The 22,830-nt window shown below is 59.0% G+C and overlaps 1 protein-coding gene across 5 annotated transcripts; it reads left to right on the forward strand.

Moving 5' to 3' along the window:
• Positions 1-3,244: 3,244 nt before the first annotated feature.
• MLLT6 (MLLT6, PHD finger containing) lies at positions 3,245-22,571 on the forward strand. 5 transcript variants are annotated; one of them, XM_032871451.1, is made up of 20 exons: positions 3,245-3,453; positions 4,653-4,732; positions 5,202-5,256; positions 5,486-5,595; positions 6,537-6,640; positions 6,861-6,954; positions 9,181-9,342; positions 10,534-10,632; positions 13,001-13,232; positions 13,712-14,326; positions 14,768-14,955; positions 15,193-15,301; positions 16,484-16,550; positions 16,748-16,893; positions 17,408-17,593; positions 17,699-17,787; positions 18,892-19,241; positions 19,679-19,769; positions 20,970-21,317; positions 21,891-22,571. In XM_032871451.1, exons 1-20 carry the CDS (start codon positions 3,345-3,347, stop codon positions 21,930-21,932), a joined length of 3,276 nt encoding a protein of 1,091 aa, XP_032727342.1. In that variant the 5' UTR covers positions 3,245-3,344; the 3' UTR covers positions 21,933-22,571. The 5 variants fall into 5 exon arrangements, with proteins under 5 accessions (XP_032727342.1, XP_032727344.1, XP_032727343.1 ...); XM_032871453.1 differs by having other exon boundaries at positions 13,001-13,139; XM_032871452.1 differs by having other exon boundaries at positions 9,184-9,342.
• The last annotated feature ends 259 nt before the right edge of the window (positions 22,572-22,830 follow it).

The following is a 22,830-nucleotide window of genomic DNA, read 5'->3' on the forward strand; positions in this document are numbered from 1 at the left end:
CAGCGCGACGCGCGCTTCCGCCCCGCTCGGCTCCGGCGGCGGCCGCGGCGGCCCCACAATCCCCTTCTGGCTCCGGGGACGGGCGGGGCGGGGCGGGGCGGGGCGGGCCGAGCGGGCGGAAATAATTTTCTGTTTGGTCCTCTCTGCCCCAGTCCCTTAGCCGCGGGACGCGCGAGTCGGGCGAGGATGCCGGAGGCGGGAAGCGGGAGCGGGAACGCGCTGCCCTGGCACGCATAGAGGGGCGGGCGGAGAGCGAGAGAGCAGGGATTGAGTGCCTACTGTGTGCCTTAGCGCTTTCCAAAAGGATTTTCGTTAGATTTTCACTATGACACTTGACAGAGGGAGTTAACGTCCCATATAAGAAGGACAAGCTGAGCCTGAGAGGTGAAGTCAGTCGCTGAAAACTGCACAGCCCAGATCAGCGTGACAGCCCCCAAATCAGTGCGCGGTTACGCCAAGGAGAGCAAGACGGACTTGAACCACTTGTTGGCTGAGTCCTGCTCTTGCTTTTTTGGGGGGTGGGGTGGGAGTGGATAAGCACATAGTAGGTTCTCAGGGAAATACTGGAAGACCGGGAATAAGCTTTACAGTTCAGCCCTCAGAGTACCCGCCGCGAATCCAGCCCAACCCGCGCGGAACCGGGTTTCTCCAGACCTCGGAAGGGAGCGTTTGTGATGGGCGGACATCAACACAGGCATTTGACCAATGCGTGGTGGTGGAACGCGAGCCCTAGCGGAGGACAGAGTGGGTTCAAGTCTCTGCTCTGCCGTTTTCAGGCTGTGTGACTTAGGGCAGGTCACTTCATCCGCCAGAACCTCAGCTAATTTGTTTGTAAAACGGAATATTAACACTCATCCCAAAGGGTTATGGGAAGGATTAAACGAAACAGTTCCTAAAAGACTTAATAAACGCACAAGTATCATCGCGCGTTCACCTCACAATCTTCGGGCGGTCACCCGCATGGTATGAGAACCGGAGACAAAGCCTCGGCCGCACCACGTCGCCCACCCCTGGATGCAGGGACCGATGGGCCTTCAAGTGACCCTCATCTTGCGAAACCCGAAACTTCGGCCACTTCGGCCGCGGTCGGTCCCGAAAGCAAATATTCAAATATTCCGAAACTGGTGCATGGTTAGGGCTGACATTTTTTGCGTTTGATTTTCTTGAAGTTTTGTTCTTGTCAGGAAAAGTAATTCGTTAGAAACTCCTAAGTGACACTTCTCTTCTGTTTCTTAACTTTTCGTATGAGCGAAGTTCACAAAGCCGACCAAGATACCGGCACTTGGCAGTCCTCGCAGGGATCGCGGTCCTCTGGCCCGCTCCGACAAATCTCTAGCTCTCGGCTCCCTCCCCCCGTCACGGAAGCCGCGGAGACAGGCCTCCTCCCCGCCGCGCCCGTTTAGACAGAGCTTCAACGTCCTGGCAGCCCTCCGGGATTCTCTGGTCCCTTACAGGAATGAGGGGAGGTGGAGGGCTGCAGTCCGGAGTTTAGCTTCCCGGACCTCCCCAAACGCCAGTGTCGCTGGGATTAGGGAGTAAATCCCTGACGCCAAAGACCAGGTCAAGGACAAGTTCTCCCCCGTCCTACTCCCCCCACTCCTGGGCGGGGATTCACCCCCCCCCCTTCCCGGATGAAAGGTACTAAATAGACGCGAAGGGAGGGGTGGCGGCGGGTCCCGGCCCCTTGATGTTCCGGTTGAACAGGTGCTGGTGAAAAGGAGGCGGTCCCGGCGGAAGAGTCGGCCAGGGGGGCAGCGCGCAGAAGGCGGGGGCAGCCTCCTCCCACCCTCAAGTCCCCTTGCGGGTCTTCCCCTCTCCTCTCCCTGGGCCCCTCCCCCGCAGGAAGCGTTCCCTTGCGCGAGGTCTTTGAAGTGTCGCTGAAGCCCTCAGGGCTGTCTTCTCCCCTCCGCCACCCCACCTCCCGCTGAGGGAGTGTGACCTTTGGTCCCTGAGGGCGTCCGCCCCCCTTCAGGAAGGAGGGGTCAGATTGCGTCCCCCTGGCCCGCTCCGGTCTTGGGATAAAGCCATCGGGCTGACGCCCCTCACTTCTTCCCAGACCCAATTTCAGGGGCTCTAGTCCTTTCGGGGAGCTGTGTGTGAGTGTATGTTCTGTGGTTATGTACGTGCCTAGGGGTCAAGTGTAACTGGGTTGTTTGCGGGCACTTCCGTAAACGTGGGTCTCTAACTGGCGTGGGTCTCTAAGCGTGCCTGCGGGGGGCCGGACCTGGGGTTTACGTCTCTCTGGGAGAGTCAGGTGATGTGGCTGGATGAGGCTGGGGGTAAGTTTGTATCTGTGGGTGCCTCGGTGTGCCTTTAAGGGGTCCCAATCCCTTTGCACGCCCTCCTGAGTCTATAAGCTGGATCGGAAGCTCCCTGAGGGCAGGAATCAATACCTGTTTTGTTCACTGCTCTATCCCAGCGGCTGCGCATAGTAAGCATTCAATAAATATTTGCGTAATGAACAAATGTCTGCATGTGAGAGTGTCTACCGTCCAGAGGGGCCTCTGAAGACAGAGCCCACGAGCGACCACCCAAACAGCACCCCCCAGACACGGAAGGGCGAGCGGCCCACGTAGTTCTCGATCGTTCTAGCGCCCCTTCCTCTGATCTCCACCTCTTTGAGTTTCCAGAGTTGAAGAGTAGAGAAGACCTGGGCAGAGGGGATGGAGAATTGGAGAACCGGGGCCGAGAAGGAAGGGCAAGCGGAAGGAGAGCTCAGGAGTAACAACCGAGGGCCACGGAAAGAAAAAGAAAGAGGGAAAATACGCGCGGAGCGAGAGAGCGAAAAGCTCCCTACCAAGCCAGGCTTTGTTCCCTGAACCTAAGACTTTACCCGGCGGCTGGCGGCGGGCGGGCCGGGAGCGAGCGGAGGCGCGCGGCCATGGCTGCCGCGGCCGGGCAGGGGGGCCGGGGGTGGGGGGCGGCGCGTGAGCGGGCGGCGCGGGGCGGGCGCGGGGCGGGCGGGCGCCCGCGATGTGCCACTCGGCGCCTCCCCCGCCGGGCCCGGGCTGTGAGGCGGCCGGGCGGCCCTGGTAGCTGGGCGCGCGGCGCGGAGGGGGCGAGCCCGGCGCACGGGTCTCATTGTTGGCGGGGGGGGGGGGGCCCGGGGGGGCAGGGGGGGGAGAGCACGGGGGGGGGGGCGGCCAGACAGAGCGAGCGAGGAGGAGGAGGAGGAGGACGCCGAGGAGGAGGAAGGAGGAGGCAAAGAAAAGAAGCGGCGGCGGCGGAGGAGGAGGAGGAGGGAGCGAGGAGGCGCGCGGCCCCCCGCTCCCTCCCTCCCCCCCTGACCCCCGACCCCCGCCGGCCGGCCCCCCGCCCCAGCCCCGGAGGGAGCTCATGGGAGTATGAAGGAGATGGTAGGAGGCTGCTGCGTATGTTCGGACGAGAGGGGCTGGGCCGAGAACCCGCTGGTCTACTGTGATGGGCACGCGTGCAGCGTGGCTGTCCACCAAGGTACGGGGGTGGCCCGCGGGGGGGCGGCGGGACCCTGGGGGCGGCGCGCGCGGGGAGCCCCGGGCCGCGCCCTCCGGAGACCTCCCGGGGCTCGGGCGCCCCTCCCCCACCCCACCTGAAGGGAAGGGAGGCGTCGGGGGGGTACCCCCGCCCGGTCCTGGAGGACCGGGTCAGGCATTGTTTTCTTGCCTATTGTTCCAGTCCCGCGCCCCCCACCCCAAGTTGAGGGAGTTTGGGGACAGACTAGGGGGCAGTGAGTGCACTCTCCGCGCCCCACACGGTCGGTGTCGGGGCTGCTGGGGGAATGTTTACCTGCGAGGTGTCCCCTCCCGCTCGGTTATTTTGGTCCCAGCTCCCGGAGGGAGAGGTCAAGGGGGGGTCATCCCCCCCTCCCGCTTCCGGATACTGGGAGGAGCGGAATTGGGAAGGGAGGAGAAGGGTCCCAGGGGAGAGGGGACTCCTAAAATCCTCTGGGAAGAGCTGCGGATAGGAGAGAGGTTGTGCAGGGGGCCGGGAACCGAGAAGAGGGAGGTTTGGAGTTTCCCCCAACAGCACATGGTTCGGAGTTAACTCCTTGAGGAGTCTTGCCGAGGGCGCAGGCTGGCATCTCCCGCCTGTCTGGCTCAGCCAGCTTCCCTCTAACCCCTTCCTGGGACAACCCTTAATGCTATGGCTGTCCAGGCTTCCCACCGTTCTCCTCTCGGTTACCTGCACTGCACCTGCCCTCCGGCCTTGACTTTTGACCTGTACCTATTATAGTCAGAGGCTTGAGATGAGGTCCCTGGACCCCCTACTTCCCCACCTCTTCCCTGACTGGCCCTTTAAGAAATGCCCCCCCCATAACAACAAAACGTGTTTGACTATAGTAAATGTTGTCCCTCTGGTTTTCTCTATCCCTGATGATGAGGACAGTTTCCAGGCAGGCTTTGGGGAACAGGTCCAGAAAGTGCATGGGGTGGGGGTGGGGGTCTTCTAGAAGTTTAAGGTCAAGTACTCAGACTTCTTTATCCTGGTTTGGACTGCTTGGTTGTGTGGTCGAAGGCTGGCCATGTGCTGTTAGGCATTCCTTGTGATCCTGCTGTCTAGTGAGCAATTCCAGACGGGAACAGCCCCCCTCTCCTTTAGAGTCACCCCCTTCCCCTCTTGCTCTGAGAGGAGCCGCTGCTGACAGATTTCCTCGATGATTCTTCCACCCCCAGCTTGCTATGGCATCGTCCAGGTGCCAACGGGACCCTGGTTCTGCCGGAAATGTGAATCTCAGGAGCGAGCAGCCAGGGTGGTGAGTCTGACTCCCTCCCTGGTCCTGTACACCTGAGCATCTCCTCCCAGTTGAACTCGGGGACTCAGAGAGGCGGAGGCTAGGGTGGGACTGTCACACAGGACTTCCTGTTTCCTGCACATCTCTCACCAACCCATCTCTCCCTCAGCTTATCCTTTACTCCTCCCCAACACGCAGCACTGGGCCTTTTATTTTGTTTGTTTGTTGTTTGAACTTTTTATTATGGAAAGTTTTCAAAATGTACAGAAGTAGAGGGAATACTATAATGAACCTTGTGTCCCCATCACTCATCTCTGGCAATTATCACTCACGGCCAACCCAGTTCCTTCCATGCCCCACACATCCCCCATAACTGCTCACTTCGTCCTGGGGCCCTGTGAATGTGTTCAGGAGGGGCCCAGCTCAGCAGATCCCCCCATCCCCTCTTGGAAAGCCCCCGCAAAATCCCTGTGCCCCCTTGCATTGGCAGAGGTGTGAGCTGTGCCCACACAAAGACGGGGCATTGAAGAGGACTGATAATGGAGGTGAGGGGGGCCCTGAGCCCAAGAGCTCATCGGTCGAGGTCAGCAGAGCCCCTGAGTGGGAACTGGGAAGGAGGAGTGGACTATTTTGGGGTGGCCGGGGTGGGGCTGGAGGTTGGGTTTTCCTTCCCTTGCTGGCACTAGAATCTGATGGGAAGGCTGTTGGGGGGGACTGTGTGCTGTGTGGGGCGGTGAGGTGCCAGGGTCTCAGGCCGGCCCCCCACTGCCCCAGGCTGGGCCCACGTGGTGTGTGCCCTCTACATCCCGGAGGTTCAGTTCGCCAACGTGCTCACCATGGAGCCCATCGTGCTGCAGTACGTGCCTCATGACCGCTTCAACAAGGTCAGTGGGCCCAGCCTGGCCTGTACCAGCCCCGGCCCCAACCCCCACCCCACCCCCCCAGCCAGTGGTCGTGGGGTCCCTCCAGCTCTCTCTCCATCCAGTGTAATTGGAGCCTGTCCAGCCAAAGGGGGACTCAAGAGGTGGGTCAGCGCTTTCCACTGCCAGACACACGCCTGTGCTCTGGAACTTGTGTGGATGAGCGGGCCCCATGGCAGTAGTAATGCCAGGTCGTGGACCTGAGCAAGCCTGTCACCTACTCATTCACTGAACATGTTGTATGGAATGCCTACCGTGTGCCAGGCCTGGGCTGGGGTACCAGGCACATGGGGTCACTTATCAAAACAGATGTGTTTCCTGCCCCGTGGAATGCATAGTTTTGTGTGGGAAGACTGTTAAATGCCAGTAAACAGGCAAATAAAATAAATGCAGTTTGTGGTCAATGCTGTGAAGAAAAGAAACAAGGTACAAAAATACAGACTACCTCCTGGGGGCCTGACGTTAGATAAAGTGGTCAAGTAAAGAGACATGTAGACTGAAGCCAGCCTTGGTGGGGGGGCTTCTGGATCCAGGGAGAAGGAACAGCATGAGCAAAGGCACAGCGGTGGGGGAAGCTGACTGCGAGTAAGGCAGACAGAGTCCTCAGCATTATAGGGCTCACCTTCCAAAGACTACTGTCCTGCCTTGTAGCTACCAGCATTAATTACAATGAAACACGATTTAAAGTTTAGTTCCTCGGTCACAAGAGCCACATTTCAGGTGTTCAGTAACCCGTGTGGTTTATGGCTACTGTACTGGACAGCGTGGTATGGAAAATTTCCATCACCACAGAAGCTTTGATTGGATAGCACTGGCCTAGGATCCTGGGGAGAGGACAGAGCTGAGAAAGCCAAGGGATCCCTCAGGTAGGAGGGAGGAGGGGACGACTGTACCGTGTCCTGCAGACATGCTACATCTGTGAGGAGCAGGGCCGGGAGAGCAAGGCGGCCTCAGGAGCCTGCATGACCTGTAACCGCCACGGATGTCGGCAAGCTTTCCATGTCACCTGGTGAGACCCCTGCCTGTCCCCGCCCCCTCCAGGGTTCCCTGGGATCCCCCGCCAGTTGGCCCTCGGAGTTCTGCCATGGACAGCTGTCTCGTTGGTGGTGATGGCAGCGATTCCCTTGGACGGTCCTGGCCTTCTGCTAGCCACAGTCCAGGAGGGTGGGAAGAAGGTGGCCCGCTCTGGTCTGCGGCCACACGCTTCTCAGGCTGACTCTTTCACTTAGCGCCCAAATGGCAGGCCTGCTGTGTGAGGAGGAAGTGCTGGAGGTGGACAACGTCAAGTACTGTGGCTATTGCAAATACCACTTCAGCAAAATGGTGAGTCTTGTCCACCAGGCCGTGAGGGGGTCATTCCTGCTTTCGAGAGGGCACAGGCTCTGGGCCAGGCTGGAGCCGGGTGCTGGGAGGACAGAGGTGGACGGAGCCCAGGCCCTGCCGTGAGGAGCTTTGCCACTGGATAAGGAATGGGTTGAAGTAGAGCCCATGGGAGGTGAATGAGGGCTGAGTCAGGCGGTCCATTCCAGAAGACAGAGCTCAGACCCTGCCTGTCAGAGTCTGGGAGGCTTCAAGGAAGAGGTGACATTTAAGTGGAGTAGAAGTGGAAGCCTTAAGAGCCAACATTTATGGGGATGACTGTGCTCTGGCCTCTGTAAGAAGCTCTTTACGTGTGTCGGTTTATGGTGTCCTCCTCGCAACCCTAAGAACTGGGTGTACTGTATTTTCCATGTTACAGATTAGTAAACGAAGACCCCCTGAGGTCGTGTAACTTATCCCACAGCTGGTGGCGGGATTCAGAACACACAGTTTGATCTGAAAGCTCCTTGGAGACATGCCAAGCAAAGACAGAAAGAAATAAGTCCTAGGTAGAGGGACTGGCATGGGCCAAGTCCTGAGGTGAATAAGAACTTGGGAACAGAACAGGGTGCTGGGGGAGAATGAGGCAGGAGATGACCAGAATACTCAGGCAGGGCCAAAGCAGGGCCAGCTTCTGGGGTCCCAGGAGAGGCTGGAGGAGGGGTTCTACTCCATGGTTGTGGGGAGACCCACCTGCTATGGAAACTCTGGGGCTATCCTGGAGAGGGAGGCTTCAGCCTGACTGGGAATGCAGCTTGGACCTCCCCCCCCCCCCCCCCGCGGGCCACAGGCTTGTAAGCAAGAGGGTAACATGATCAGATTTGTTTTTTAGGAAGATTACCCTGGCAGGCACTGCGAGGCTAGATCCGAAGGGCGGAGGCTGGCGGCTGGGAGACAGCTGCGAGGGGGCGGGGGGTTGCTGGAGGGATAAGGCTGGACTCTTGAACGTTTCTAGGTAGACAGGCCTGCATGTGGGGGTGGCTGAGAAGGAGGATTTAAGGGTGGGACAGAGCATCCGGGCTCTCAGTGCTCGGGCACCTCAGCCTGCTATGAACAGGGCAGGTACAGTGGGCTTCTGTCGCGGTGCCCTATGTCCTGTTCGGCCCTGGATAGTTCCAGTTCATACCTGTCACCCTGGTGTAATTATTAATAGTTCCCCCTTTTGTTTTCAAACGTGTCCTGGTTTGGATCATAAATTATATGGTCACCTTGGTTTCAGGGTTTGATGACAATTTAGGACAAGGTAGGGAGCTCTGTGGGGCTAACAGGAGGGGCCACGTGGGGATGTTCAGGTTTGGCAGCTGTCAGCCCCCCAGGCAGGGTGGTGGTGGCAGCCCTAAGGAGAGAAGGCTGGGCTGGAATCCTCAGGTGCCCTCCAGGATTCGGTGGGGCAAGGTGTGAGGGGGACCATGAAGGGGAGAGTCTTGTGCTTGGCAAGGTAGGAGCAGTACCCACCACTGGGGAGCAACTGGCTTGGATGGGGCTTGAAATTAGTCCTTGGATGTGGCAACTGGGAGGCAGTGGGTGACCTCAGAGGGGATACCTGCAAGTCTGGGACAGGTGAAGCTATCAGGCAGGGAGCAGTCCTCAGCAGTGAAGGGAAGGAGGAGGAAGGCCCTGGCTGGGAGGAGAGGCAGAACAAGGATCATTTGTGGTTTTGCTGCCATGCATGTTTACTTCCCTCCACTTAAGGACATCAGGTCCTTTGGGACAGAAGGACCCGCTGTGGGTTTGATGGAGGGGGAGGGCCAGGATCAAGAGAGAATGGCTGGAACGAAGTATCTGGAGGGGATCATGGGGCGGAGTACAGGGGACCAGGGCCTCCTCGGAGGTCCCCCGTGTAGCCTCTACCCCAGTGAAAGGCGGAACTGGGTTGTGGCTCAGGCTGCCTGAGATGGGCCAGGAGGCCCTTGTCCTACCTTCAGTGGTTCCTTGCTAGGGCCAAGATGCCTCTAGCTTTTCTGGGCCTCAGTTGCTGAATCTGTGCATTGGATAAGCCAACCCGGGAGGCTCTAGGATTTAAGACTAGAGAATGCCTTCTGTGAGGCAGAGCATCACTGAAGACACAAGGTCCTTTTAGTGACAAGCAGGGTGGGAGGGCCTGGCCCCCCAGGATCATTTGACTTTCAGGAATCCTTTCTGAACCTAGCGAAAGGATGGTTTGGCAGTTCTTCTCTCTTCTTTCCCCAGAAGACATCCCGGCATACCAGCGGGGGAGGCGGAGGAACAGGAGGAGGAGGGGGTACAGGGGGCGGTGGCAGTGGCTTTATTGCTGGCCGGAGAAGCCGGTCAGCCTCTCCATCCACTCAGCAGGAGAAGCACCCTTCCCACCATGAAAGGGGCCAGAAGAAGGTAAGTGCCTTCTCCCTTTCCTTCTCCTGCCCACACCCACACACACAGAACTCTTTCTCTTTTTTTCTTTCTTCCTTCCTTCCTTTCTTCCTTCCTTCTTTCCTTCATTTCTTTCTTTCTTTCTCTTTTTCTTTCTTCCTTCCTTCCTTCCTTAAGATTTTACTTATTTATTTGAGAGAGAGATTGAGAGAGAACACAAGCAGCAGGGAGAGGGAGAAGCAGGCCCCCCACTGAGCAGGGAGCTGGGGATGCAGGTCTCCATCCCAGGATCCTGGGATCATGACCTGAGCTAAAGGCAGACGCTCAACTGACTGAGCCACCCAGACACCCCAACACAACTCAAGAAACCACCACAAGGTGCCCCTGAGGCCTTGGGGCCTGCCCCCATCCTTCCTCTGAGACCACTAAGGGCCAGCAGGGGACTGAGGAAGTGACACATGAGGATCAGGGAGGGTAAGATGAGGGTCTGGCTTCCTGGAGCTCTCAGAGATAGGTTCCTCTGAGTCTTCCTCATGACATGACATGACAACATCTCCCAAGCCCTCGACACATGGCCCTGCACATTTGGAGACACCCCCACCGTCTAGCCACGCAGCAACCTAATTGTCTCCGTCCCTCATGCCGTACACCCCTGTGTGCCTGGTTTTCAGCCTAGCTCCACACACAGCTCCGCGTCCCAGGTGGACACCCTCGCAGGTGTGGGCTCCTGCATGTGGTACTCTGTGTCCCTGGAGTGCTAATGGGACAGGCTATTTTTAGTGAGCCATGTGGAGGAGGGGGAGGGGCTGTTGGCTCCCAGAGCGACCTGCCCAAACCATTCTTTTTTTTTTTTTTTAAAGATTTTATTTATTTATTTGACAGACAGAGATCACAAGTAGGCAGAGAGGCAGGCAGAGAGAGAGGGGGAAGCAGGCTCCTTGCTGAGCAGAAAGCCCGATGCGGGACTTGATCCCAGGACCCTGAGATCATGACCTGAGCCGAAGGCAGAGGCTTAACCACTGAGCCACCCAGGTGCCCCTGCCCAAACCATTCTTGTCCAGCCTAAGTCCCCCAGTCTCTTCACAGGGGTTGGGGGGGAATGCCCACAAAGCCCCTCCCTGAGAGGTGCCTACCCCCTGCATGCTTGCAGCATGTGTAGCCTCACCCAGACTGTCCCTCACAATCCAGACCTGGTCACTTCTCCCTCCCCAGAGTCGAAAGGACAAAGAACGCCTTAAACAGAAGCACAAGAAGCGGCCTGAGTCACCCCCCAGCATCCTCGCCCCGCCTGTGGTCCCCACTGCTGACAAGGTACTGCTGCCCACACCTGGGGGGGCGGTTAAGGCAGGGGAAGGAGGCAAGTCCTGAGGGGTCGGAGTGAGCCAGGAACTCTGGGTACACCCCCAGCAGCTTCAGGTCACTGTGCCTGTGTTTCCTACCCCCGCCCTCCACTCCCTGCCTCTACCCTGTGCTCCTCAGCCCCACTAATCACTGACCAACCAGGAGGGTCAGGGTGGGGAGGTGCTGCTGCCCTGCCTCCTGGCTGCCAGATGTTTCCATCTGCCTCTGTCCAGACAGAGAGCCCCGGCACCAGGCTCTTGTCCGCGGGTATAGCACTCAGGCTGGTTCTCCCAAGTTCTGGGGCCCATTGCCCCGGAGATAGGCAGAGAGGACCCTTTAGCTCCCACCTCTGCCCCCCACATAAGGACACTGCCAAGAGCCTGTCTCCCAAGCAAATGCCATGGTGGCATGGGGCAGGCCCACAAACAGCACCCCGAAACCCCCACTCATCCCACCCTTCCCAGGCCTGCTATGTCAGGCCTGTCTCCAGAAATGGGCAACATCTGGAGGAGCAACCGGCGGGCCCTCCCCGAGGCCAGGGAGCTGCTAATCCAAGCCAGAGCGGGCCCCTGCCTTCCCCTCCTGCTAGCCCGCCTCCCCACCCCCTTGCAGAAGGAGCATGGGGGCCTGGAAAAACTGCTTCTTCCTGTTGCCCTTACCACCCCACTCACCTCCACCGCCTTCAGAGGCAGGCAGAGCTCTGGGCATCATCTTCGCAGGAGGTTCGGGTATAGGGTTTCTGGGGTGATGTTGTGGCAACCATCCCAGTAACCCTCTCCCGGCCTGCTTCCCAGGGCTTACCTGGAAAAGCTTGTAATTCATGCCCTCTGACCTTTCCCTGGGGCCTGCAGGCAGGTGGAAATAGGGCCGGAGATATGGGAGTTCCTAGTGGCCAGGTTTCCCCTTGGACATGTAGGAGACTTCTACCCATCCCCCTCCACCCACCCCTGCCTTTCAGCTACCCCTCCCCCTTGGCCCTTTCCTCCCTTGCTCTCAGAACCACATCTGGCTCCCTTCAGAACTCCAGCTGTTGAAAAGAACAAAGAGGAAGACAGAGACCAGGACTTTGCCCAGGGAAGGGCAGCGCAGGGTGATTCTCATCCCCTGATCCAACCTTCCTCTAGCATTTGTCCGGTTACAGAGTACATGGCCTCCTCTGGGAGGAAGAGCGCTGTCCCTGGTGGTACCACAAAGCCCTCACTCTCTCCCTCACCACATGCCAGGGTCCCTTCTTGAACAGGAAGATGGAAGGGGTCTGTGGGGATTAGCTCATTTCATCCTTAAAATAATCCAGTGAAGTAGGTATTATATTAACCCAGTCTAGTAAACGCAGAAGCCCAGGCACAGAGAGGTTAAGTAACCTACCTTAGAAGTACACAGCTCGTAGGTAGGTGGGGGAGTGGAGATTTGAACACAGGCAATCCGGCCTGAAGGCCCATACTTTGGCACAGGCCACGGTCTCGGCAGTATATTCACAGCGGCTGCCAGCACCTGACTTGGTTGACCCCCCACTCTGTATCTGGCCCTGTGCTCTTCGTGCCATTCCAAAGAGGCCTCGTAGGTCCTCTAAGAACCCTGAAGCTCAGCAAGGCTGAGAGGCCGCACAGCATAGCACAGCCGTGGATGGTAGAGCACCCCCCCGTCCGCCCACCTGCTCTGCCTGACCCAAGAGCCCATGCTGCCCTCTGGGGCTCGCTGGAGGCCTCAGATGTGGGGACTGGTATTTCAGGGCGGTGTGGCAACTGTGGACATGGCCTCTGTGAGGACATGGTGCTCTGGATCTAAGAGGACAGCGCAACCAGGTCCACCCCAGGGATTTAGGTGGCCTCGTGGATTAAGGCCTCACAGACTTCCAAGCTGGATTTGGAAGGACGAGAAGTTTCCCAGGAAGAGTAAGGAGAGACTGTCCTGACAGAGGCTTGGCACTGCTGAAGAGCCCAGAGTGGCCAGGGGAGGGGGTTTCAGGTGAAGGAGTGGTGACTGGGGGGCTCGAGGATGGGGCCCGGGCAGTGGTGCCTCTCCGTTGCGCATGTTATGGTCAGCACGTCTGGGCTTCTGGGGCCCACTGAGCGTTTCTTCAGTGGATGACTGAACAGATGGGCACATGTGTACGGGCTCAGGGACTGTTTTCACTCCCCTCTGCCTCAGGTGAAGGACAGACAGACTCCCCTCTCCTCACACCCACCTCCCTGATCTGGAGTCCCCACCCACAGGTCCTTCCCTAAGCAAACTTGGACTCTCCCTGTAGCAGACGGCCCCGTTTGCATCTGCCACACGGCCAGGTCAGAGTGAGCCCAGACAGCTGGCCTTGAGCCTTCCCCTCTCCTCCTTCCCTCAGGTCCCCTCCTCAGCTTCCTCGTCCTCCCACCATGAGGCCAGCACTCAGGAGACCTCTGAGAGCAGCAGGGACTCGAAGGGGAAAAAGTCTTCCAGCCATAGCCTGAGTCACAAGGGGAAGAAACTGAGCAGTGGGAAAGGTGTGAGCGGTTTCACCTCGGCCTCCTCCTCCTCCTCCTCCTCCTCCTCCTCCTCCTCTTCCTCCTCCTCTGGGGGGCCCTTCCAGCCTGCAGGTGAGTGTGGGCATCCTGGAGGAAGCTGGGGGCGGGACAGCCTTTGGCCCAGAGCTTCTCCAGCCAGGGCCTCTGCACACTGCTTTGCATCTCATTTGCTTCTTAAATTGGTTAAAGATGGGGGCTCCCCACCAAGCCAAGCCTCTCCAGCCCCTCCCTCTCAGGGCCTTGACAGTATTTGCCATCCCCTGCACTTGGGCCTTGAGGGGCCATTGTTAAAGTACCAACACTAATGATAGCTCCTGTAATCTCTACAGTCCGGTGAGGTCAGCTGGGCAGGAGTTCTCTTTCCCCTTTATCACACATGGGATATGTCCCAAGACATAGAGACAGTGGCAGAGCTGGGACAGGAACCCAGTCTTCCCCAGCCCCCCACCAGAGCTCTCTCCAGCTAGTGCAGTTGTGAGGGTGGGGAGGTGGGGGGGTGGGGGGGCGCAGATCTGGGGCCCAGCTGTAATTCCATTTTCCCCTCTGTGCAGTCTCGTCCCTGCAGAGCTCCCCCGACTTCTCGACGTTCCCCAAGCTGGAGCAGCCAGAGGAGGACAAGTACTCCAAGCCTGCAGCCCCTACCCCTTCAGCACCCCCCTCTCCCTCAGCCCCCGAGCCCCCCAAGGCTGATCTCTTTGAGCAGAAGGTGGTCTTCTCTGGCTTCGGGCCCATCATGCGCTTCTCCACCACCACCTCCAGCTCCGGCAGGGCCCGGGCCCCGTCCCCCGGAGACTACAAGTCTCCTCACGTCTCCGGGTCCGGGGCCTCAGCAGGCACCCACAAGCGGATGCCCACACTGAGTGCCGCCCCCGTGCCTGCTGAGGAAACCCCTGAGACAGGCCTGAAGGAGAAGAAGCACAAGGCTAGCAAGAGGAGCCGACATGGACCAGGTCGTCCCAAGGGCAGCCGGAACAAGGAGGGGACTGGGGGCCCAGCTGCTCCCTCCCTGCCCAATGCCCAGCTGGCTGGCTTTACGGCTACTGCTGCCTCACCCTTCTCTGGAGGTTCCCTGGTCAGCTCTGGCCTGGGGGGTCTGGCCTCACGCACCTTTGGGCCTTCAGGAAGCCTTCCCAGCCTGAGCCTGGAGTCCCCCCTGCTAGGGGCAGGTTAGTGACCCTTGGGCGTCTCAGGCCCCAGCCAGTCTAGTGAGGGAACAGAGGCATAAGCATGCAATCCGAGGGAAATGTGATAGAAACTGCTCCAAAGGACAGAGATAAAGGATGGAAGAACCAGTCGCCTCTAAGACACTCCATGGTGCCCATCGTCTGCGGGGTTGTAGTGGGAGAGATTGGAATAGACTGCCAATAGGACTCACCTATTAGAAAAGCCTGGAATCCTCGTGGCCTGGGCAGGGCAGTCTAATAAGCAGGCATGTCAAACAGATGTCACACACAGGCAAAAGGTGACATCTTTGCAGCTAAGAGGGTTAGACTGATCCAGGGGAGCATTCTCTCTGGGGAGGGGCTGCCCCAGCCACCTGACTGAGGGAGGGTCCTGGGGGGAATGGTAACTGTAAGCATCCCTCTGTGTCCTTCTTGTGCCTGTAGGCATCTACACCAGTAATAAGGACCCCATCTCCCATGGTGGCAGTAGTGGAATGCTGCGTGCTGTCTGCAGCACCCCCCTCTCCTCCAGCCTGCTGGGGCCCCCAGGGACCTCGGCCCTGCCCCGCCTCAGCCGTTCCCCATTCACCAGCACCCTCCCCTCCTCCTCTGCTTCTATCTCCACCACTCAGGTGAGGCCTTACCCCTGGGCTCCTCCATCCCTGGGCAGGTGGGGGACAGACTGCCGGGGAAGCCAGCTATCCATGGGAGAGACTGAGAGATTGGGCTTGGTGGCCACCAGAATATCACCCTCTCTCTGGCCTTGTCCTCCCCAGCACACCTGATCCCCCCTCCCCCTCTATGTACACATGGTTGTGCCCTAGATCCCAGAATAATCACCAGGCTGGACTATCCCTCCTTTCCCTCAGGTGTTTTCTCTGGCTGGCTCTACCTTTAGCCTCCCTTCTACCCACATCTTTGGAACCCCCATGGGTGCCGTTAACCCCCTCCTCACCCAGGCCGAGAGCAGCCACACAGGTACGTGTCTCTGACCCCATTCCCCTTTCTTCCCAAAGACCTGAGGGGCACCCATCACCTGCATGTCACCCCAGAAAGATGGGAGGGGTTTCTGGCTGCCCCCTCCCTCTGGCCATTTCCCGCCCTGGGGGAAAAAAAAATCCACGCATAACAAGCCAGGGTACACTTTCACGTTAAAAAAAAAAAAAATCTTGGAGAGGACAGGACCGGCAGAATTACTATGGCTCCATCTCACAGAAGAAAAAGGCTTAATGATCTGCTCAAAGCAGTTGAGAACCACGGCTCAAATTCTGGTCCTCACCTCAAGCCCAGTTCTCTGGTCACTTGCATAGTTCCGGGCTGGCCTCTTAGTCCTCAGAATGGGGCCTTTCGGTGCACCAGCTAGGACACCTGCGCTCCGGGTATTTCGGAGTTAAGGGGGAGGATCACAGGCGCCCCTCCCCCTCCCTAGAGAGCCAACCCAGCCCCAGAGAGCTGATTGGTGCAGAGACACCACCTGGCCAGTTAGGGGGCGGGGCTCACGCCCCGGCCGCCAGTTCAGGTAAACCTCCTTAAAGGGGCGGAATCCGACTCCAGAATTAATGACCTGACAGCTCAGGGTAACTATCTTTTCCAAAACCCAAATTGGAATTCTGTGGCTCAACAAGGTTTTGCAGCCTAACTCGTGAGTTTATGAGTATGAGAAGTTGCACAGGACTAATTACAAAAGCTGCAGTCAATAAGGGCATGTTGCAGGACAGCTGACACTCCACATTTATTACCTTGTTTGTAATCCTCCTAACAGTCATTTTAGTGAGATTTAGTTTCCAGCCCAAGGTCACATAGCAAGTATCAGATCCATGTTCAACCGAGGACTGTCTAGACCCTGAATCTCTATAACCCTGAATCGGCCAGGAAAGAGATTGGGAGGTGGTTCTGAAAGAAGCCAGGCAGCGGCCGCCCTTCTGCCTAGAGAAAGGGAAAGAGACCAGATCCCATGGCTGTGCCTCCCAAGGGGCTAGGTTTCCAAGCCCGGGCTCCTAGCGCCTTCCAAGCTAGAACTGCCAGTCTGGGGTTGGGGGAGTTCCTGAGGGAAAGGGATCTGCGATGAGGTCCCAGATCCTGCACCCACTTCCCAGGCGGGGACCGTGAGGCCGACGGCACCCCTTCCCCGCTGATCCCTGCTCCCCTTCTCCTTCCAAGAGCCAGACCTGGAGGACTGCAGCTTCCGGTGTCGGGGGACCTCCCCCCAGGAGAGTCTGTCTTCCATGTGAGGGAGGGGGCGGCGGCTTGGGGGAGGGGCAGGGAGCGGGGCTGGAGGGACGCTAGGGGTGGAGGGACGGAGAGTCGGGCGCCAGGAGAGGGTGGGGTCCAAGAGGGGACGACTGGAGCCCCTAAGGGGGGAGGAGGGACACAGGAGTGGGGACGGGAGGTAAGCCTGAGCCCGATTTTTTCTCCCGACCCCAGGTCCCCCATCAGCAGCCTCCCCGCACTCTTTGACCAGACAGCCTCTGCACCCTGTGGGGGTGGCCAGTTAGACCCAGCGGCCCCCGGAACGACTAATATGGAGCAGCTGTTGGAGAAGCAGGGCGACGGCGAGGCCGGTGTCAACAGTGAGGAGGGGTGGGGCCGGGCTGGGAGACGTGCCCCAGGACCCCCAGACTCGGTCACCTTTCTCTCCGAGATCCCCAAACTTCTTTAAGGTTCCGTCCCTTGGCCTCGCCCCAGCCTCAACTCTTGGCTACCGCAAGCCTTACCTCTAACCTCTGCTAGGCCGGGCTGCTGGACCCACCACTTGTGCACCCCGCCTTCGGCCTCCGCGGCCTTCTGGCCCTTACATTATTGAGCTCCAACTTCCTCCCGCCTTTGCGCTTCCAGTCAGAGCCTCGACCCCCCAGCCTCAGGCCCTGCCCCTAGTCCTCACACCTCTGGCTCCCTGGGGTCCCGCCTCTCCCGGCTCACCTGAGTCTCTGGCTAGCAGGCGCCTTCTCTTTTAGGTCAGAGTCTGATTTCCTCCGCCAGGCCCCGCCCTCCAGGCCCCGCCTCCGGCTCTCTCGCCCCGCCCACTGCCCTCGCCCCGCCTCTCCAGGCCTGCGGGGCTCAGGCGTTCTCACCCTATCTCCGCAGTCGTGGAGATGCTGAAGGCCCTGCACGCGCTGCAGAAGGAAAACCAGCGGCTTCAGGAACAGATCCTGAGCCTGACGGCCAAGAAGGAGCGGCTGCAGATTCTCAACGTGCAGCTTTCTGTGCCCTTCCCCGCCCTGCCTGCCGCCAACGGCCCAGTCCCTGGGCCCTATGGCCTGCCTCCCCAAGGTAAGGGAACTGCCGCCCAGTCAGGGAGTGGGAGCCTCTGCCGGGCGGTGCCACGACAGGGCCCCGACTCCAGCCCTTGACCTCCTTCCCTGATCCCCTCCGCAGCCGGCAGCAGCGATTCCTTAAGCACCAGCAAGAGCCCCCCGGGGAAGAACAGTCTTGGCCTGGACAACTCTCTGTCCACGTCTTCTGAGGTGGGCGCCGCGGGGAGGGGGGCAAGGGAGGGGCAGGAAGGGAAGCGCCAGGGCCTCCCGGTCTCATCTCCACCCTGCAGCGATTGGAGGCTGGGCAGTGAAGTGATTGGCTGAGCAATTGGTTGATCGGTTCATTCCTTCTTTTATTAAATGATAATTATAGGTGCCTACTTAATGCCGGGCACTGGCCAAGCAATCAGTGAGCAAAACGGCCTGCTCCTGAAGCTAGACTAGCCATCCAAGAAAATAATCGTTACAAATCAGGGAAAGTGTGGAAATGGAAATAATTTGAGGTCAGGATAATTTGTGAGGCAGGATGGGGTGGGATTCTTCTGGAGTTAGGAGGTGGTTAGGGAAGGCCACTTTGAGAAGTGTTTGGGAAGGGTTTATTACACCAAAGGGCACCTAGTAACCCCACTGTGATTGGCGGTGTTACTAGGGAGCAGTCTATTGTTAGGTCATGGTTACTGTTGAAATCAAACAAGGTGGCTTATACTTGAGCAACAATAATCGTTGCACTGATGAGCATTAATTGCACACTTGCCCTCTGAGATTGTGTCTTGTGCTCACACTTTCAAAGCATCGGTTTGTTTAATCCTCCAATGAGCTTATGGAATAGGTACCACTATTCCCCCCATATTATGAGTGAGTAAAGTAAGACCCAGAAGCCAGTGAACTGTGGACACATAATCTGAACCTGAGCTTTCCCCTCCAGCTGCTTGCTGTTCTCCTGCCTGCAGAGTTACTTAGCCTTTTTAAGAATCAGTGGCTTTACCCAAATTTGGGACTAGATAGTTTGGGGCAAGCGGCATAGCCTGGGTCTAGTTCACTAGCTGGCCACCACCACCTTTCCTGTTGGTGATTAACAAGGAGTGTGAGGGGTGCTGGGCCCCCAGGAAGTGATCTGTAAATGTGATTTATGAAGACCATTTGGATTCTTAGCCTTTATCCCTGGGCCTTGCTTCTCCCTCCTGGGTGGCTCTGCCTGGGTGAGGTGGGGGTGGCCGGGCTCTGTGAAGATGCTGGTGGGTGCTGGGCCGGGGGCCAGAAAGGTCACGCTGGCCCCCTGCCCCTCTGACCCCTCCCTTCCCCCTCCCTCCCCAGGACCCACACTCAGGCTGCCCCAGCCGCAGCAGCTCGTCGCTGTCCTTCCACAGCACGCCCCCACCGCTGCCCCTGCTCCAGCAGAGCCCTGCCACTCTGCCCCTGGCCCTGCCTGGGGCCCCTGCCCCGCTCCCGCCCCAGCCACAGAACGGGCTGGGGCGGGCACCGGGGGCGGCGGGGCTGGGGGCCATGCCTATGGCTGAGGGGCTGTTGGGAGGGCTGGCGGGCAGCGGGGCCCTGCCCCTCAATGGGCTCCTGGGGGGGTTGAATGGGGCTGCCGCCCCCAACCCTGCAGGCTTGAGCCAGGCTGGCGGGGCCCCCACACTGCAGCTGCCGGGTTGTCTGAACAGGTGAGGGAGAGCTCAGCCTGGGGAAGGGGATGGGGAGGCTGGCTCTGGGAGGGGCTCCCCCAACACCCACAGTCCCCCCAAAAGGAAGAATGTTCTCCAGTCTTACAGGGTGTAGGATCTAGTCACCTCTTGGCCCCAGGTACTCCCTACATGTGAGATGTGAGTGCCCTCTGGGTGTGCTCTCCTGGGACAAAATCCTGTTTCTTTCTTGCACCCCCAGTCTTGATTTCCCTTCTGGGAAAGTTCTTCCATCGAACTTGTCTCCTTCCGGGTGGTCTCTGAGCTTGCTCTGTTTCTCCATAGTCCTGCCCTAAAACCGCATAGCCCTCTTTCTCCTCCTGGGATCGAGGGAGTCTGGGAACTTGGGAGGGGCCGGGGTGGAGGAGGAATGTTTCCCTGCCTCTTCCCATGGTCTGTGTCTTGTCCCCCTGCCTCAGCCTCACGGAGCAGCAGAGGCATCTCCTGCAGCAGCAAGAGCAGCAGCTCCAGCAGCTCCAGCAGCTCCTGGCTTCCCCGCAGCTGACTCCGGTAATGCCCTCCCTTCCTGGCAGCTCCAGCTCCTGGGGGGCCAGGGCCCAGCTCAGAAGGGAGGGAGGGCCACCCCAGGCTGGACCCCCCGCGGGACATGTTGGGGGGGGTTGGGGGGGTTGCGCGGAGGGGATCAGGGTTGCTCTCAGGCCCAGGCATTGCAGAAGGGATGCTCACCGCCTAGTGAGATGGTCTGGAGGGTGGTGAATCCCCAGTTCCGGGCGTTTCTGATCCCAGCCCCAAGGATCTTTAAGGGGAGCTGCAGGGTCTGTGGCCGAGCAAGTGGACATCCCCTCACCCAGAGTAGCCCCTTTTGGGTCTGCGCTGTATGTTGGGTTCTGTGAAGATTTCCTCTTGGAGAAAAGGAGTTCTACCTTTTTGAAAAGAGGGAATTGAAAAACACAGAAAACATCATCGTCTCCCTAAAAAGAAACACTAGAAACCAATTCAGTTGGTTACCTACAGGGGCCAGATGGGAACAGGGGTAGGAGCAAGATTTCTTAAGGTAAACCTTGAAATCATTTTGTTGGTGTTTGGAACACCGACAATGCCTTGCCTGTTCAAAGCAAAAATAAATGAATCTTAAAAGAAACAAAACAGAAAGAGGGGGAGTTGAATACTATTGACCCAGCCTAGTTGTCTCTCAACTTGGGGTCATACCACCCCTGGGGGCATTTGTGGTTGTCATAGCAATGGAGGAACTGATGCAGCCAGGGGGTGGGGCCAGGGCTGGCAGAGGTCCTCCCAGCACTCGGGCCAGGAGTGCTCTGTCTACCAGGGTTGACTGACACTAAGGGCCATAACCGCTTGCTTGCTTGCTTGCGTGCTTGCTTTTTTTTAAGACTTTATTTATTTATTTGACACAGAGAGAGAGATCACAAGTAGGCAGAGAGGCAGGAAGAGAGAGAGGGGGAAGCAGGCTCCCTGCTGAGCAGAGAGCCTAATGGGGGCTTGATCCCAGGACCCTGAGATCATGACCTAAGCCAAAGGCAGAGGCTTAACCTCCTGAGCCACCCAGGTGCCCCTTTCTTATCTACATGGGAAGACTGAGGCCCCGAGTGGGGAATTGGAGACAGGACCTTGACTGTCCCCCAGGCCTCTTCCGTCAGGGCTCCAATGAGATGGGCTGGGGCCCCGGGCCAAGCAGGGCATGCTGGCTGTGGGGACCACTGGCCCCTGAGCCGTCTGGCCCCCTTGCAGGAACACCAGACCGTTGTCTACCAGATGATCCAGCAGATCCAGCAGAAGCGGGAGCTGCAGAGGCTGCAGATGGCCGGGGGCTCCCAGCTGCCCATGGCCAGTCTGCTGGCAGGAAGCTCCACCCCGCTGCTGTCCGCGGGCACCCCTGGCCTGCTGCCCGCAGCATCCGCCCCCCCGCTGCTGCCCGCTGGGGCCCTGGTGGCTCCCTCACTGGGCAACACGAGTCTCATGGCCGCAGCGGCGGCTGCTGCAGCAGTAGCAGCAGCAGGCGGACCTCCAGTCCTCACGGCCCAGACCAACCCCTTCCTCAGCCTGGCGGGGGCGGACGGCAGTGGCCCCAAAGGAGGGGTGAGTAGCCCCCACCCCGGCTGTCCTGTCCGCCTTCTCTTCCAGGTTGGGCGGGGAGGGGAGCATCCTAAGGAGGAAGGAAGCAACCCCGAGGTCAGCCAGGCACCCTACCCCAGGCCCCGGGGGCCTCTGCTTGCTCTGCCAGAGATAAACTCCCAGTGTGGGCTAACAGCAAAAGGACCAGTTGGAAAACAGTGCTCCTCTGGGAAGACCAGTTAGAAAAGTCTGTTTCCTCTCTGAGTGGTCCAGTTAGAAGAAGCTGATGCTCTGGGTGGGCCTTTTGGGGAAAGCCCCACCCCCCACTTCGTCTGAGGGCATATAGTCGTTGCCCAGGGAGCCGACCTTGCTCAGCTTGCACAGGGCACCTTGCCGTCACCGCCCACCCCCAACACACACACACACACACACACACACACACACACACACCCTTAGCCCAAGACCCCAGGGCAGGGGCTTCAGCAGGGCTCCCTTGCTGTACCCTGCAGCAGCGGCCTTGCCCCTGGCGGCTGACCTCAACAGTGTATTAGAACCAGACATCTCCTAAAGCCCCAGCCTCCCTCCCTCTCTTTCCAGACCGCTGACAAAGGAACCTCAGCCAACCAGGAAAAAGGCTAAATCCACCCAGCCCCTCCTGACCCCCAAATGGAGGGGGCAGATCTTGGCCTGAGGGGTCCTACCTAGCCTGGAGTGGGCACCACACCCAGACACTGGAGAGCCCCAGCTCAGAGCTCGTGCTAAGGCCTGGGGAGTGTGGGGTGCTCCTGGTGCCAAGGACTGAGCCGGAGAGGGATGCCCCCATCACTGGCCCCCTCTCCCTCCCCCCAGCCCCTTTGTGAGGGGCTTAGAGGGAGGACAGGCTCCAAGCCCACCTAGGAGCCCCCACTCTCAGCAATGTTTTGAGGTCCTCCAAGAGCCATATGGGCCATGGCATAAGTGGGGGTTTGGTTGGACCCCCCACATAAAATGGATCAGCACTTGAGTGGGGAGAAGTGGGGGAACAGGCCCTGGGCCTGCCCACGCGCGGAAATCCCTTACAAAAGAAAGGGCGGCCCTGCTTTACCTGCAGTTTCTCCCCGAATTGGGCAGAGGGTGGAAGAGATCTCTTGGACTGTCTCTCCCCGCTCCCCTGCCCCTGCCCCCCAAGCGAGGGTTACAGGCTGAGCTTGTGAACGCCCGCAGATGAGGGAGCTGAGGAAGGGGCAGGACGGCACCAAACTCAGCCCACGTTTCCCCACCTCTCGGGAGCCACCCCTGCCCCCCGCCCCCCGCGACAGGATGGGGGAGGGCAGGGGGGCATAGCCCAGCCCCCTTGGTGCCCTCCCCCTTGTTTGCACTATTGGATTTAGGAGTGCGGAGGGTGGGAAGATGGAGCTGCCTGACTCAGAGAGCGTGTGTGCCTGTGCGCGTGTGCATGTGTGTCTGTGCGTGTGTCTGTCTGTCTGTCTGTCTGACTCCCCCTGGACCTGGGGCAGCCGAGGGCAGGGATAGGAGCAGTGCTCAGATGAGGCAGCAC

The sequence above is a fragment of the Lontra canadensis genome, unplaced genomic scaffold (assembly GCF_010015895.1).
Source record: "Lontra canadensis isolate GAN:19392208 unplaced genomic scaffold, GSC_riverotter_1.0 scaffold43, whole genome shotgun sequence".
Classification (NCBI taxonomy): domain Eukaryota; kingdom Metazoa; phylum Chordata; class Mammalia; order Carnivora; family Mustelidae; genus Lontra; species Lontra canadensis.